Source organism: Cnephaeus nilssonii (assembly GCF_951640355.1).
Source record: "Cnephaeus nilssonii genome assembly, chromosome: 14".
Lineage (NCBI taxonomy): Eukaryota > Metazoa > Chordata > Mammalia > Chiroptera > Vespertilionidae > Cnephaeus > Cnephaeus nilssonii.
The window spans coordinates 22,508,670-22,524,486 of NC_137085.1; the positions used below are offsets into that span (position 1 = coordinate 22,508,670).

Below are 15,817 nucleotides of genomic sequence, written 5' to 3' on the forward strand. Positions count from 1 at the left end.
CTGTGGGAGTGTGGGATCCATGGCCGGTTGTCAAGGGGGATGTTAGGATTGCCTGGCCATTTTCCTTGGCTGTTGGAGGGGGAAGTCGTGTGGGTTGCCATCTCTCTCACAACTCTCTTGGTGCCAGGAGTCATAGTCCTTTAAAAGAAAAAGCCAGGTCAGATTGCTTTGAGAAACAAAGAACAAAATTGTTGAGATAAACCTTTGATGAGTATCAACCCTGGACTCTGTTCTGGTCCTGACGACCACTATTTTGCCGTGTGGTCCTGGGTTAGTCATTTCCCTTCTCTAGGCTTCGGTTTCTTCATCAGAAAAACGAACAGCACCGTTCCTCAATATCGTCTCTAAGCGGAGAGGGAATGAGCCCTGCTTCTTCCCGCAGGTCATGCGAGGATGTGCTTGCTGGTTGAAGAAGCAGCACGTTTATTGGGTTTCTTCCTTTGCAGTTGGGAAACCTGCTGCCCTACAGTGACCCCAGCGTGGTGTTTGTCTTTCTGTCCGTGTTCGCCGTGGTGACCATCCTGCAGTGCTTCCTCATCAGCACGATCTTCTCCCGGGCCAACCTGGCGGCAGCCTGCGGGGGCATCATCTACTTCATGCTGTACCTGCCCTACGTCCTGTGTGTGGCCTGGCAGGACTACGTGGGCTTCACGCTCAAGCTCTTCGCGGTGAGTGACTCTGGCCTTTCTATAGTCGCCGCTGTCCCAGCCACCCCTGGGCTTCACCTCCGTGCTGCAATCCAGGCTCAGAGAGTCTTTCCAATGGGACGTGAACCTCAGAGCTAGATTCTAAACTGCTTGAAGGCGGGGGCTGCGTCTCATGAAATTGTTTACCGTTAGTCCTCTCAGTGAATCGAATGGTCGAATTGAATCAGATGGAACTTTTCAGAGCCAGGCTGTACCATACACCTAGCTGTGGGTAAATGGCATTGGGGAGCCCCTTTAGACAGCAGATGCCGTTTCCACCTTTTATCTCCACCCCCATGTAAGCTCACCATAAGTCACAGCTACAGATAGAACTGAAACCTCTTGAGGTCACAGGTGGCTCCTTCTTGACTCTGTGCTCCTTGGGTCCAGCATGGGGTTTCACTTGAGTAACGTTTTCTGAACTGAAAAAAACGGATCCCTGCCCTCAACACTTCCTTCCCTTGTACGTGGTAGGAGGGGCCTTCAAGGGTGTGTAAGCCCGTGTAACGGTGAGTTGCCAGCTGTCCCCTGGATCACTTCTAAGAGTCACCTCCAGGTGCCTCAGTTTGGACCCTTAAATATCAGGGGCCCCAGGCAGGCTGCTCTGACATGAGGCATCACTGCTGAGCAGAGGGCTCGGGAGGATCTTGATGATGGATGAGTGTATGTGTGGGGCGCAGGATTGTTGAGCCCTTGGGGCATCTTTGGGAGCATAAAATTCTAAAAGTTTTACACTTCATCATATCGCGTTTCCGAAATGTGTGCGCATAATGAGTGGCTATAAATAGAATCATTTTATATGCTGCCAAGGAGGCTACCCCCTCCCCCTCCCAGAGGGACCCTGTAGATGACTACTTCCATGTCTTATAATTGATCCACTTTGTACATTCAAATTTCTCCAGGTGAAATTTACATTGGAAGTGTTAGAAAAAAGAGACAGATGGATAAGTGACTTTCGCCTCTTTCTCACAGAGCCTGCTCTCCCCCGTGGCTTTTGGGTTTGGCTGTGAGTACTTTGCCCTTTTCGAGGAGCAGGGCATTGGGGTGCAGTGGGACAACCTCTTCGAGAGCCCCGTGGAGGAAGATGGCTTCAACCTCACCACCTCGGTCTCTATGATGCTGTTTGACGCCTTCCTCTATGGGGTGATGACGTGGTACATCGAGGCTGTCTTCCCAGGTACGCCGAGCTTCCGCCCTGCTTTAGCCTTCTGCTAGGGAAAGGCGACTTGTCGCTGAAGAGCTTGTCTCCCTTGTTGCTGGGACTTCTGCAGGGCCGGGGGCTCCCTGGAAAGTGGCTACGGCTTTAGACCTATGGCAAACACAGACCAAGGAGAAGCAGCTGATGCTAAAAGTACAACTCTTACTACCGATATAGCCCTTTTTCTTTTTTAAAAATATATTTTTACTGATTTCAGAGAGGAAGGGAAAGGGAGAGAGAGAGAGAGAGAGAAACATCAATGATGAGAGAGAATCATTGATTGGCTGTCTCCTGTATGCTCCCATACTGGGGATTGAGCCTGCAACTTGGGCATGTGCCCTGACCGGGAATCAAACCATGTCCTCCTGGTTCAAAGGTCAATGCTCAACCACTGAGCCACGCCAGCTGGCTAGCCCTTATTTCTTGAGCTCTGTGTGCCAGGCACTGTCCAAAGTGTTTTATATACTTTGGTTCATTTAAAATCCTCATAAGACTACAATGAAGGAGTTACTGTTATAACCAGTGTTTGCAAATGAGAAAACTGTGACTCAGAGAAGTTAAGTAATTGCCTGTGGCCACACAGCTGGTAAGTGTCGGTGCTTGGAGGTGAACCCAGTTGGGTTACTCTGGGTCAGCTGGCCCAGGAGATTGCTCCCAGAGCTGACCCAGTTCTCTCATTCTGCATCCCCAGAATTACCACTGGTGGAGGCTCTGTTTTCTCAGCACAGCTTGTGAATAACAAATGCATTGGCTCCCAGCCCTGGCTTGTGATCTAATCGAATTAGCATTCATAAAAATTTATTCGCTACTTCCCTTAATAAATCTCCCTGACCAAGACCTGCCTTGGATACATTTTCGTGTAAGATCAAATTCTGAGAGAGCAAGGTTTAACTCTTTCTGGTTCACCTTCTAATTTTCCCCTAAGGGGAGGTGGGTAGGTATACGTGAAATGATTATTACCCCTACCTGAACTTCCTGCATAGGATATGCAATTTTGTATCATACAGATCTGAATTCAAATTCTGAGTCCTCCACTTACTGGCTGAGTGATCTTGGGTAGAGGAATGATCCCTCAGTTTCCTTGTCTCTAAAATGGGGACGATAGCTGTGTCATGGGGTGGTTGGGAGATTCAAAGAGGTGCAAACTTATGTCATACAAAGTAGGTCTCATCGAATGGTAGCTCCCCTCCCCCCCTCCCATTCCAGCCCGTCCCTGTCTCCCAAGGAAGGCAGTGCAAGGAGAGAGAGGGTCTGGTTGGGATAGCTCAGGAATGCTGGAATGTGGCCCAGCTTGATTCATGCCTGTGCTTTGCTTTCAGGCCAGTATGGAATCCCCAGGCCCTGGTATTTTCCTTGCACCAAGTCCTACTGGTTAGGTGAGGAAAGCGATGAGAAGAGCCATCCTGGTTCCAGCCAGAAGGGCGCCTCTGAAAGTAAGTGCTGCTGTCCCCACAGACTGCGGGGGGCAAGAGTCTAAAACCACTCCATTGTCCCTTCCCCAGTTCTCCCAAGCTTCTGTGTCAGTGCTGTCCACTTGTCAGAGAGTCAGCATCTGAGTCCCTGAGGGGGCTTTTCTTGGCTTCTTGGGAAGTGACTCTAAGCCTCCTCCTCCACCCTCCCCACCACCCCTCCACTTTTCACGCTATCCTAATAAGTAGCAGGAAGAGAAATACAACTGTGATTGTGGAACCATCATCTCACTGCCTGCCTGGCCATGGTGATAGCTGTAGGAACCAGTGTAGGCTGACACCACGTGGCTGCCACAGGGCTCAGCCTGTGCTTCTTAATGTTCTCACCTTCGTTTACCCAGAGCCTAATCCTCTCGTGGCTTCTGACCTGCGGGTGGTGACGCCTATAGTTCAGCAAAGGCTCTGCCTTCTGGGCTCTTTGCTCAGGTTCTTGGAGGGAAGTTCTCTCTGTGTGTTCACTGTGGCTTCCTCAGTTTTCATAAGTCCCTCTTCTGCTGCTCCCCTCTGCGTCCTCCTCCTCCTCATCAGTGGTCAAGTGTGGCGTTCCTTAGCCTGGTCTTCTTGCCCAACCTCCTCTCTACCCCTAGCTTCTGTATCCGTCACCTGGAGCTGCTCACAGCTGCCGGAACGTCTCACGTTCTTCCACAGCTCCCTGCCTTGCATGCCGTTTTCTCTCACGGGAGAACTCTCCAACTTGCCCGCCTTTTAAATTCCTACTTGCTCTTCAAGATCTAGTTCAATATCCCTTCCCCCGAGGACCCCTACTAGCTTTCCAGGTAGTCAGTCACTTCCTCCTCTGAGATTTCATAGCATTAAAAAAAAAAACCAAAACCCTTTTTATTTTAAAATAATTGTAGACTCACAGGAAGTTACAAAAGGAAACTTGTACCTTTCACCCAGTTTTCTCCAGTAGTGACACCTAACATAACTATAGTACAATCTCAAAACCATGAAATTGACATTGGTCCATTTCACAGACCTTCAGATTTCACCAGTATTACATGCACTCGTGTGTGTGTGTGTGTGTGTGTGTGTGTGTTTAGTTCTGTGCAGCTTTATCACTTGTATAGGTTCATGTAATCACTGCTTCAGTCAAGATGCAAAACTGTGTTTTCACCACAAGCTCCCTCCTGCCACCCTTTCATAGCCGCAGCCCTTCCTCCCCATCCTGCGACATCTGTCAATCAAGATTCTCTTCTCCACTTCTATAATTTTATTATTTCCGTAATGTTATATAAATGGAACCTTACAATATGTAATCTTTGGGGATTGGACTTTTATTCAGTATAATTCCCTTGAGATCCATCCAAGTTGTGATGTGTATCAACAGATTGTTCTTTTTCATTGCTGAGTAGTATTCCACAAGATGGCGACACCACAAGTGCCGTGGCACGTCAAATGTGTTTTTTAAAGGGCTTTTAGCATCTTATATTTTAACTGATTGTCAGGTCTTTTCCCCCTACAGGACTGATCCTCCTGTATCACTGTGTTCCCAACACCAACACCAGTGCCCAAATGGGCCCTAAATAAATGCAGGGGTGGGCAAAAGTATGTTTATAAGTTGTGAGTACGTGAAACGGAGTTTATTCTTGTACTATTATTTATTTATCAACTATTGTATTATTTATGTTTTATCATTAGCCTGCTTTTGTGCACCCCTGTATTTATAGCCCGTCATCCTTCCTGGGAAACCAGAAGGGGGCATGGAGAGGGGACAGTTCTTAAAGTACAAGCCCAGCTGCTGGTCTTCACAGGCCACGCGTCATTGCTTTCTGCATTCATTCCTGTTTCCTGTCTTCTCACAGTCTGCATGGAGGAAGAACCCAGCCACCTGAAGCTGGGGGTGTCCATTCAGAACCTGATGAAGGTTTACCGAGATGGCATGAAGGTGGCTGTCGATGGCCTGACCCTGAATTTCTATGAGGGCCAGATCACTTCCTTTCTGGGCCACAACGGAGCCGGGAAGACCACCACCATGTAAGAGGGTGTGGTTCTCTCAGAATCAGCCCCAGGGAGGTCCTTGAGCACCGTTAGAAATTCATCCCTAAGCACACACTGCCTTGGTCACTGGGGTAAGGGCAGGACACACAAGGAGAGGATGAGTGTAAAAATGCTATCTAATCAGATAGTGCTTTCCAAAGGCTGGATTTACTATGTATTATTGATTTCAGCCTAAAACAGTCTGGGGGCCTTTTCCTGACCATTCCCCTTCAGTTCGCGGCAGTGTGCTTGGAAGGTGAAGTTCTGACAGCTCTGAGCAAGGTTCTCTTTTGGAGCTGCTTTCCCCAGAAATGTGAGACAAGGAAGATTAGATGCGTTGGAGGGAGGTAGCATTTTCCAGGAACTCTGTCTCTAAGCAGCTGTGAGAAGCAGCTGGGCAGCTGGCTGTATGCTTGTCTTCCCTGGACCTACACGGACCTTCTAGTGGGAAGCTCCCAAAGGGCGCGAAGGCCATGGAAACACCAGAATTAGCCTTCGTGGCTTTCAATGAGGCCCCTCAACCATTGCAAAGGACATGTCACCGGGGGTGCCCGCCTTTTCCTATTCTATCTGTTTTTAATGCAAAGCCAATATGTTAGGAACACGGCAGAAAATCTTTAAAAGGCGTACAAAAATCCTACCGCTTCACACAAACAAAATTATTTTTATCTTCGAATACTTTCTTGTTGTTCATCCATCTTATGTGCTCATGATCTTAGGCATGCAGAATCCATGTCCGAAACTAGTTTCCAGTGCAAACTGGAGTTCATTTAAAAAATGCTCATACTGAGACGGTCACTTTCAATACGTGGCCCACTCGTAGTCAGTCACTAACGCGAAGGCTTGTTTGCTTTGCGGGGTGTCAGAGTCCATTAGGAAGGAGTCGGGGGTGGGAAGCTTGAGGCCTCTGCTCTGTGCTGGCTGTGCAGCCGGGAATGGAGCGTTTCTGGGGAGGCGGGGCTTCACGCTGACTCCTGGACTTGAACATTTCTGTCCTCAGGTCCATCCTGACTGGGCTGTTCCCTCCCACCTCGGGGACCGCCTTCATCCTGGGGAAAGACATTCGCTCCGAGATGAACACCATCCGGCAGAACCTGGGGGTCTGCCCCCAGCACAATGTGCTCTTTGACATGTGAGTACCAGCGGCCCAGGAGGGCGGAGCCTCTCTGGATGTGTGGGGTCATGAGTCAGGGGCGGAGGAGGACCTCAGCGTCTTATGCTCTTTGGTGGTGTCCTTGCCTGGACATGTTGAGACCTGGCTGTCCCTCAATTTTAGGAAAAGGAGGAGGCAAACTGTTGGATGGGAGATGTTCCATCAGCCCAGCCAGAGGATGAGGGATTGGGGAATGGTGCTGTCCATCGCTGTCATTCTGGAGGGTCGATGGGCCCATCCTTTCTCCTGCCACAGCCCTCCCCGATGCTGGGTTGCCCCACCAGCAATAGGAGGTCCCCCAGGGAGCCCTGTGGTGGAGCAGAGAAAGACCTGGGCTCTGGAACCTGGGCCAAGGACTTTATCCTTCTGGGCCCCAATTTCCTCTTAGGTGAAGTGAGCAGCTCGCGCTCATGCCCTCCACAGGGGCTCCCTTCTCTGGGGGGTCTGAGGTCCTTTGAAGTTCAGGGGGGGCAGCTCTCGGTTAAGGCAGAGCCAGCTTCTCGGTTGGTTGGCGGGGTTCCAGAGAGGGCCCTGTATTCCGGAGCGTCCTGCAGGGCCCGGGCTGAGCTGCCTCTGTCCCCAGGCTGACTGTGGAAGAGCACATCTGGTTCTACGCCCGCCTGAAAGGCCTCTCCGAGAAGTTCGTGAAAGCGGACATGGAGCAGATGGCCCTGGATGTCGGTTTGCCGCCCAGCAAACTGAAAAGCAAAACCAATCAGCTGTCAGGTGAGGCCTAGAGCTGCCTTCCCTCCCCTCTCCCCTCTTCTCTCTCTCTCTCTCTGGCCTGTCCCCGGATGCTCTGCGTGCCTCCTCCATTCTTCTCTCACCCCTTCTGCCTTGGCTCACTGTCCTCAGCCTCCCGCTCTCTTGCTTGCAGGTGGAATGCAGAGAAAGCTGTCTGTGGCCTTGGCCTTTGTTGGGGGATCTAAGGTTGTTATTCTGGATGAGCCCACAGCCGGCGTGGATCCTTACTCCCGCCGGGGAATATGGGAGCTCCTGCTGAAATACCGACAAGGTAAACGATGTGCATTTATCCTGTGTTGTGGGCTGGGAGGGAAGAAGGGAGGAAGAGGCTCGAGGAGGATGGCCATAGCTAATGGCTGTTCTTGCTAGAGCAACAGAATTGCCTCTCAAGGAAAATGCAGAACTCGTTTTCTTAAAGCTGTGCGCCCCCCTGTGTGTAGGGGGAGGCCTGGTTTATAGGATGCTTAAAGTTTATGCTTTATGACCTAGGGGCCTGCAAGAAGAAGGGAAACGGGATAAAGGGCATCTCCTTTGGGCTCCCACAGCCCCACCACCAACTATAGTAAAAAAATTACCCACGTGTCATATAACTGTGTCCCCTATTGACTGAGGTCCCTGTGAGCAGGGGCTGTGTCTTTTTTCATCCCTGTCCCCAATATGGTGCATTACATTTATGTATGTCGAAAGAGTGGATGAATAAATGAGTGGGTTTGATCGGCAGTCTCCTTAGCGATTTAGCTGATGTGTAAGGTTGCCACCTTATGGTGACAATGAGGAGTACAAGCTTTGGAACCAGCCCTGGCTGGCCCTGAGGCCTAGGAGAAGTCAGTTGACTTGCCTCAGTTTCTTTACCTGTGATAACAGTAGAGCCTACCCCATGGAGGATTAAGTTAAAGGAGAATGCATATAGACCACCTAGCACATTGCCTGGCAGGTCGTCGCCCCCAAATGTTCATTTTTATTTTTATGAGGATGCGGTAGCTGTTGCCCACAGCTTGGGCATCTAGAGGTCCGGGCCACCAGGCTGCCAGGTCTTTCTCCCATGCTTACCCCTGCTAACCTTTTAGCTCTGGCCACTGCAGTCAGTGCCCATCGACAGGTCTCACCTGTCCCGGGTCCTTGTGTTTGTGCCACAGGCCGCACCATCATCCTCTCCACACACCACATGGATGAAGCGGACATCCTGGGGGACAGGATCGCCATCATTTCCCACGGGAAGCTGTGCTGCGTGGGCTCCTCCCTGTTCCTGAAGAACCAGATGGGAACCGGCTACTACCTGACCCTGGTCAAGAAGGACGTGGAGTCCTCCCTCAGCTCCTGCAGGAACAGCAGCAGCACCGTGTCGTACCTGAAGAAGGTGAGCTGCCGCCTGTGTGCGGGGCTGGTGCGGGGGCTGGCCGGGTTCGGGGGGTCAGGACTTGCTGGCTGAGAATGGCTTGTCTCCCTCTACCCACTCGGCCACGTTGGCGCCGTGGTTCCCTTGGCATCACATCATACCGCATACGTGGAAGGCTCGGGAGGCCTCTGGTCCCATAATGCGAGCTCCGTTGAGTCCCTTTTGCATTTTCCTGTGGAAGCACGTAGGCTGGGTGATGGAGGAGGTCCTTAGAGGACTCTGTTATGTTGGAGAAAAGAGACTTGCGTGGCTGCAGGAGGCCCTGCTGTTCCTGTCATGGCCTGGCCATCGCAGTGACCTCACCTTTTCATCAGCAGCCATTTACTGAGTGAGCACCGAGTTCATGCCAGATACTCAGTGTAGCAGACTCTGAGCACAAAAGAAAATGATGATGATAATTCTTTGTAGCGTTTGCTGTTACTTATACATTCTTTTTTTAAAAAAAACATCATCTCAAAGTGGAAAGTAACCCTGGGAATAAGATACTGTGATTACTGTCCCCGATGAGGGAAGGGAGGCTGATAGTGACTTGGTAGTTTATTCAAGTTAAATAATGGAGGTGGGACCAGAACCCAATAACCAAGTACGTTTTCCTCTGGACCACAGTACATGCCTGAGATTAACGTGCTGAAACCCATGGCACCTAAAACCTTTACATCCTAACCTGGAGCTCCCGTCCACTTGCCTTTCCCTAGTGCCAGGCTATCCCAAGTGTGGTCTAAAAACGGCCGCACTGGGATCACATTCGGGAGCTCGTTAGAAATGCAGAAACTTGGGCCACCCCAGGACGACTCAGAATCTGCATTTTGTCACAGTGCCCTGGTGATTAAACACACATGAGAGCTTGAGAAGCACTGACTAGACATCTAGCCAGGTAACTCCCATGCTCAGCCGGCCAAGGGTCTGCTCACGGCACCATTGGTGGCTGTGGTTCTGTGGATGGCGCTGCATCCTGACGTCCCACCTCCAGGAGGGCGGCCATCCCCTCGGCACACACGTCGGACCGTGGCCCAGAAGCCTGGCCGCCCCGTTGCATGCCTCTCGGGAGAAGCTTTCCAATCTAGTTCTCACACACAGAGCCTCTCGGAGCCCTCCCTGGCGAAGGTGGTGGTGACTGTGCCTTGCCTGGTCCCTGACCCATTCTCACCTCCTTCTTTGCCATCAGGAGGACAGTGTTTCTCAAAGCAGTTCTGATGCTGGCCTGGGCAGCGACCATGAAAGTGACACGCTGACCATCGGTAAGGATTCTGGGGTTTCTTATTCAGGTGGTGCCTGAGCTTCCCCCAGCTGGGCAGAGTGGAGGCAGAGGAGGAGAGGTGCAGAGGCTGGTGGCGCTGACTCAAGGTTTGCTGCTGGGCCGGGCCGGGCGGCTGTGGGCGAGGGTGCAGCTTGGTGGCGGGTTGGCCTCACGCTTGCTGGGAAGCCTGGGGCTTGGTCTGGGAGCTGACAGGGTAGGGCTCTAGTGAGCTGAGATGATTGGGGGTGAAGGGATCCCTGAGGGGGGTGAATCTGGCTGGACACTGGAGACCAGGGATACGGAGCTCAGGGCCAAGCCACTGGGGAGGGACTAGAGCTCAGGACCTAGGGAGGCTGAGAGCCCAGGAGATCGGGAATAGCTTGCTGGGTTTGCTCTGGAAGCAGGTGTGGGGGCCAGTGTCACCAGTGGTGAGGACGCAACAGAAGCCTGTACCTCGGCCCTCCCTGCCCGGTCCTCATCGCCAGCATTCTCCAGGGAGGAGACTCCTTCCATGGACTGTCTGATTAGGCTTCTATTGAGATAGATATAAGGATCTTTCTAGGGGAGGGTGAAGAATCTTTTCAAGTTTGTTTAGTCAAGTTTTCCACTGAAGAATCCTAGAGCGTAGGCAATAGAAACCAGGCTTTCAAGCTGAGTCATCCGTCTATCCGCCCACCCACCCATGCACTGAACCTACGATGGACCTGGTTTGGGGGCTCCAAAGACATAGTTCTTGCCCCCAGGAACTCGCGGCCAGAGATGAACATGTGGCATGACTTAGGAGTCTGAGACAGGTGTAGAGCGTGGCTAGTGGAGTTCTGAGGGGTAGGCAGAGGGAGAAGGCAGGGAATGGCCGGCCCTCCGTGTGGGGCCTCCGCGCTGGCTGAGCCGTCTGTGTGCTTTGCTCCCCACAGATGTCTCCATCATCTCCAACCTCATCCGGAAGCACGTGGCCGAGGCCCGGCTGGTGGAAGACATTGGGCATGAGCTGACCTATGTGCTGCCCTACGAAGCTGCCAAAGAGGGAGCCTTTGTGGAACTCTTCCACGAGATCGACGACCGGCTCTCGGACCTGGGCATCTCCAGCTACGGCATCTCAGAGACGACCCTGGAGGAAGTAAGTTCAGGGCCCAGCCGTCAGAACAGAGCAGGGCCAGCAGGCCGAAGGCCAGACACGCAGCCTGCGTTTCCACTGGGAGCAGGTTACCCTGGAACTGCTCACGGAGTCCTGAGGTCATTGGCACCTGGGCGGTGTCAGGCCCCGTGAACCCTTTAAGCTTGTAGTGGGCGGTAGTGGGAAAGAAGTATTAGGATTGCTCCCTGGTGTGACCGCGGCACGGCCATGCCCAGGAGGTGGCCGGCATTCATGGAAACTCAGTTTGTGCCAAGTGCCAAGCTTGGTGTCTTTTTTTTTTTTTTTTTAAGTCAGTGTAACTCCATTTAACCCTCATAACAAGATGAGAAAGTAGACACTCAGGGATGCTGAGCTAGGATTTGAAAAGGGGTTTTGGGCTTTAGAGCCCATATTCCTTTTTGGGACACACATCCCAGCCAGGCCTTGAGGGCTAGAAGGGATATAAAGTTGTCAGGCCCAGTGGTCCCAAGCTTGACTGTGCAGCCGAGTCCTCTGGGGATATCATCGATGATCAGAACCCCCAGGCTCAGCCGCAGGGCTTCGAATCGGACCTTCTGGAGGGAAGTCCTTGCTGTCGGTGCCTCTGTTGCGTGCTTCCGCGGCAGCGGTCTGTAGATCCGTTTGGAAATCATTGGTCAAGTTGAGATTCTCTTCTGGTGTCTGGATCCCTGCCCCAGCATTTCAGGAGCAGGGAAACCCACCGTCTCCTGGTCATTCTGTCCTGGATAATGTCACGGCTCTAGCCCACTCCAAGACTTGGGGCCATACGCCTGGAGGAAGCCACTGGGCTCATTCTCTGTCGGTGGGGAACGCATTTCTTCTGCTGCAGCGTCCTGAGGCCGTAGCTTTAATGTGAAAACCATTGTCTTGTCTGGGTTGACAGTCTCGCCACTGAGGCTGTGTTCTTCGGTAAAAAAGGCTTCTCTGCCAAGTGACTCTGACCAAGCGGCATTAATAAGTGAAGCTTCTCCTTCCTGCGTTGAGGGCCTAGCAACCATTCGATAATGTAATCATCACAGCAGCGGTGGCTGCCGTCATCACACGGAGCCTATAATATTCTCACTTTCTCTTATTTTCCAGATATTCCTCAAAGTGGCTGAAGAGAGTGGAGTGGACGCCGAGACCTCAGGTAACCCTCTGGGGGCTGCACGCTGGGCTGTGCCTCCCGCAGGCTGCTCAGCTCACGGGGGCTAGGCCTTTCCCTTTAAATTGTTGTATGGCATTTCCATCTTTAGTATATACGTTCGTTACAGATGCAGAGAGTTGATTTTGTAATAAGTAAAATAAAACGTGGGCCTTCCTTCCCTTCGCCTTCAGATGGCACTCTGCCGGCAAGACGCAACCGGCGGGCCTTCGGGGACAGGCAGAGCTGCCTTCACCCCTTCACGGAGGACGACGCTGTGGACCCCAATGATTCCGACATCGACCCAGGTTCGTGTGGGCGAGATCTGTGTTCCACATCTTGAAAGTGACTTTCCCTCGTGTGTGCTTCTCTGGGGTTATCTTTTGGTGGCCGGGATGGTAGATGCCTGCAGGGTCCCAAGGGAAGTGGGAAAAGGAGGAAAGCCACTCTCCCTTTCCCAGTGTTGGCCTTGCCGTCCAGCCTGAAGGAGAAAGCCCACCCTCATCACTGCCTTCACCGAGCTGGGGTCCTCCTCCCAAGATGCCCATCGATTCTCTGAGTCCACTTAGCATCTTTTCTGTGGCATCCCAGTTTCTTGCATACTTAGGTGTTGAGCTATTGAATCAATAAGTATTCATTGAATGCGTGGATGATTTTGAAAGACCCAGAGAGGTGATTTTGCTTTTAGACTCACCCGTGCCCTAGACTTAGATCTTTTGGGGTGAGTGTGTCTCCCTGTGTGTTTGACTGGGATGGAGAAAGGGAGGCAAGAAATCAAGCAGATACTGGTAAGGTGACAGTTAGGAAATCATTGGTTGAAGACGAGCATTTCTATGGAGTGTTTAAGAACAGAAACCTGTCTGGCTCTCCCTGCTCCTGCGAGAGTGTGACTCTCCTGTTCTCCCTGACTTCAGACACTGTCTGTACTTAGGTCACTTGACTGTGTCTACCTTGTACCAGAAGTCTAATAGGTGGGAGACAGATGGCCATTGTGTGTTCTCCAGTGTGTCCGCCTGTGTTCACAGCCTGTTTCATAGAGTATTCCGTAAGCAGTCGAGGATGACCTGATTCATCTGAACAACGGGCTGTGACGCCCAGTCACGTGTGAACACATCTCTTCGTTGTCTCGGGCACTTTCATTGTCTGCTCTCCTCAGATGAGAACAGAAGGCTGAGCCTGCTGTGGCTGCACACTTGGGAGTCCTAGCATTTTCTTGGATGTGAAAGTCCTTTACTCATGAGATACTTTCCCCTTCAAACTCAACCTCCAAGATGGTTGCTGCAGGTGTGGGAGAAAGGAGTGCTTCAGATAGTAGGTGACCTTCATGTTGGCTTCTTGCAGAATCCAGAGAAACAGACCTGCTCAGCGAGATGGATGGCAAAGGCTCCTACCAGGTGAAGGGCTGGAAGCTCACTCAGCAGCAGTTCGTGGCCCTTTTGTGGAAGAGGCTGCTGATTGCCAGACGGAGTCGGAAGGGATTCTTCGCTCAGGTGAGCAGGGCTGTGGCAGGCCAAGGATGTGAGATGGGGGCTGGAGCCAGATTATCTGTATTTCCACCCCAGGGCTGCTTCTCGCCACTCACGGATCTGCTGGCAAGTTAGTTCTCTGTGCCTCAATCTCCTCATCTGTAAAATGGGGATAATAATAGTACCTGTGCCATGGTTGTCATGAAAATTAAAATGAGAAAGTGCTTAGAATGGGCCTCACATTAGTGATTACTGTATGTGTTTGTGTGTGTGTACTTATTGAAGAGGAGAGCATAACTAGGACGAAGTTTTTCATAACTTGAGCGATGATGATATGACCAGATGCACTTGACATGTCAACTTATTGGAAACTTGGTTTTTCTCTAAATGATGCTTAACTGCAAACTGATAGGAAAGATAACCAGTCGGAAACTACTGATGGAGAAGCCTCCTTACACTGTTGCCTGCCTGGCAGCGTCTGCATGCTGACTCACTTGCTTAGAGGGGATAACGTTATTGCTCTCTAGAGAATCCAGTATAGAGAAGGAGTCTGCAGAGATCCTTCCCCACAGGCGGTGTGGGTAATATAGAGTATGAATGGAGCATACCCTCCTGGATTTGAATTCTGGTTCTGCTGAGTGAACTTGGGCAAGTTTCTCCGTCTCTCTGAGCCTCACTGACCTTGTTTGTTGATTGGTGATATTGACACTGCTACTTAGGGTTGTAATGGTCATTAAATGAAGTAATTCTCTTTACAGTACTTTCCCATGGAATTACTCACTCAGTGATAATTTTTAGCGTTGAAACCTCAGAACATTAAAACCATGGGTATCATTTGAATCTTTAAGTTCTTTTTTTAAGGATACGTTTCTCAGGAATAAGTAGAAGGAGCTTAGAGTTTACTTACAAAGTATGTACAAGTCGTTGTTTTCAGAGAAGGTACGAGTGTAAAGTTTGAGGTGGTTGAGTAAGGACTTAGATAATTATACTTGTGAGGCCGTGGGGGAGACAGTGGCTGCTGTTCCCTTTCAATGGAGACAATGTGGAGAGTGGCTTTTTAAATTTATTATCACAATATGAGTCTGAATGGGTCAGCTAAGCTGAGTCTACAGATTATAAATGAGAAAACTGAGGCCAGAGGGGGCAGTGACTTCTCATGGATGCACTTGTAGGGACAGAACCAGCTTCAGGTCTCTGGCTCCCTGTCCTTCCTCTGAGCTGAGCTGGGCTCCTGGCCCAGCGTGGTCTTTCCAAGGTTTTCAGGGGCAGAAGGTAGAACCCAAAGTTCTGAGTTACTCTGACCTGTGACCACTGTTTACTCTCAGCTTGATGCCTCTGCCAGGTGGCCGTAGCCTCTGGCCTTGGGTTGCCAGCTTCTAGGGATGCCCTGGAGGGAAGAGGTTTAATTTTCAGGCTCCGTGCTTCCAACCCTCCGACAGCGCCTCGGTGGAGTCTGGCCATGGGCCTGGTACTCACCTGCGTGCCGGCTGGTCTGGGAGGCTTGTCCCGTGGCTGCCTTTCTAACACTGTCTTCTCCCCGCTGGTTATAGATTGTCCTGCCGGCTGTGTTTGTCTGCATTGCCCTGGTGTTCAGCTTGATCGTGCCACCCTTTGGCAAGTACCCCAGCCTGGAACTTCAGCCCTGGATGTACAACGAACAGTACACATTCGTCAGGTATGTGTTTGCCTTCTACGCCCAAGGAGAGAGGAAAGCTCGAGCAAACCACGGTGTCTGCTTTGCCGAGGGCCGGGGGAGGCGGGCTCAAGAATCACACAGTGGAATGGGTTTTACCAGCTGTGGCTGAAGCCTCTATGCACACTAATAGTATATGCCAAGAACAGCAGTGAACACAGGCTGAAGGAATAAGCCAGTCAGTCCCCTGTTGCCACATTTGAGCTCCTTTCCTCTTCCTACCGCTGTTGTCAGGAACAGGCGTGCGTTTTATGTAAATGATCAGCCCTTGCAAAACATCTAGGATCGAGCTGTACTACATCTGGATTTTCATTTTGTGGTTTAACACAGGGCTTCCAGACACTGTCAACGCTCTTGTTTTTTTGCACAGTACAATGCGTGCATTTATTATCTAGACTTTTTAGTTGTGGATAGTAGCTATTGTTTGTGCTTTGGACAAAAATGCCAGCTACTCTATAGCAATCCAGTGCTTCAAACAAAAGGACCAAGGAATTTCTCCATCTCCTTACACAAAAATTTTCTTTAGTCCTCTAGTAA

The 15,817-nt window shown here is 51.1% G+C and overlaps 1 protein-coding gene across 2 annotated transcripts in view; it reads left to right on the plus strand.

Annotated features, from left to right (window-relative positions):
• The window catches only part of ABCA1 (ATP binding cassette subfamily A member 1), a 330,657-nt gene that overhangs the window by 288,039 nt on the left and 26,801 nt on the right, over window positions 1-15,817 (plus strand). Inside the window, exons 20-33 of one of the 2 annotated variants that reach the window (XM_079790446.1) lie at window positions 447-668; window positions 1,659-1,863; window positions 3,204-3,317; window positions 5,159-5,330; window positions 6,334-6,465; window positions 7,070-7,212; window positions 7,364-7,501; window positions 8,367-8,587; window positions 9,792-9,864; window positions 10,778-10,980; window positions 12,079-12,127; window positions 12,316-12,429; window positions 13,463-13,611; window positions 15,138-15,262. In XM_079790446.1, coding sequence (XP_079646572.1) covers window positions 447-668; window positions 1,659-1,863; window positions 3,204-3,317; window positions 5,159-5,330; window positions 6,334-6,465; window positions 7,070-7,212; window positions 7,364-7,501; window positions 8,367-8,587; window positions 9,792-9,864; window positions 10,778-10,980; window positions 12,079-12,127; window positions 12,316-12,429; window positions 13,463-13,611; window positions 15,138-15,262 — 2,060 coding nt within the window. Of the gene's footprint in view, window positions 1-446; window positions 669-1,658; window positions 1,864-3,203; window positions 3,318-5,158; window positions 5,331-6,333; window positions 6,466-7,069; window positions 7,213-7,363; window positions 7,502-8,366; window positions 8,588-9,791; window positions 9,865-9,891; window positions 9,971-10,777; window positions 10,981-12,078; window positions 12,128-12,315; window positions 12,430-13,462; window positions 13,612-15,137; window positions 15,263-15,817 lie in introns of both variants that reach the window. The other variant, XM_079790445.1, reaches the window with a different exon arrangement.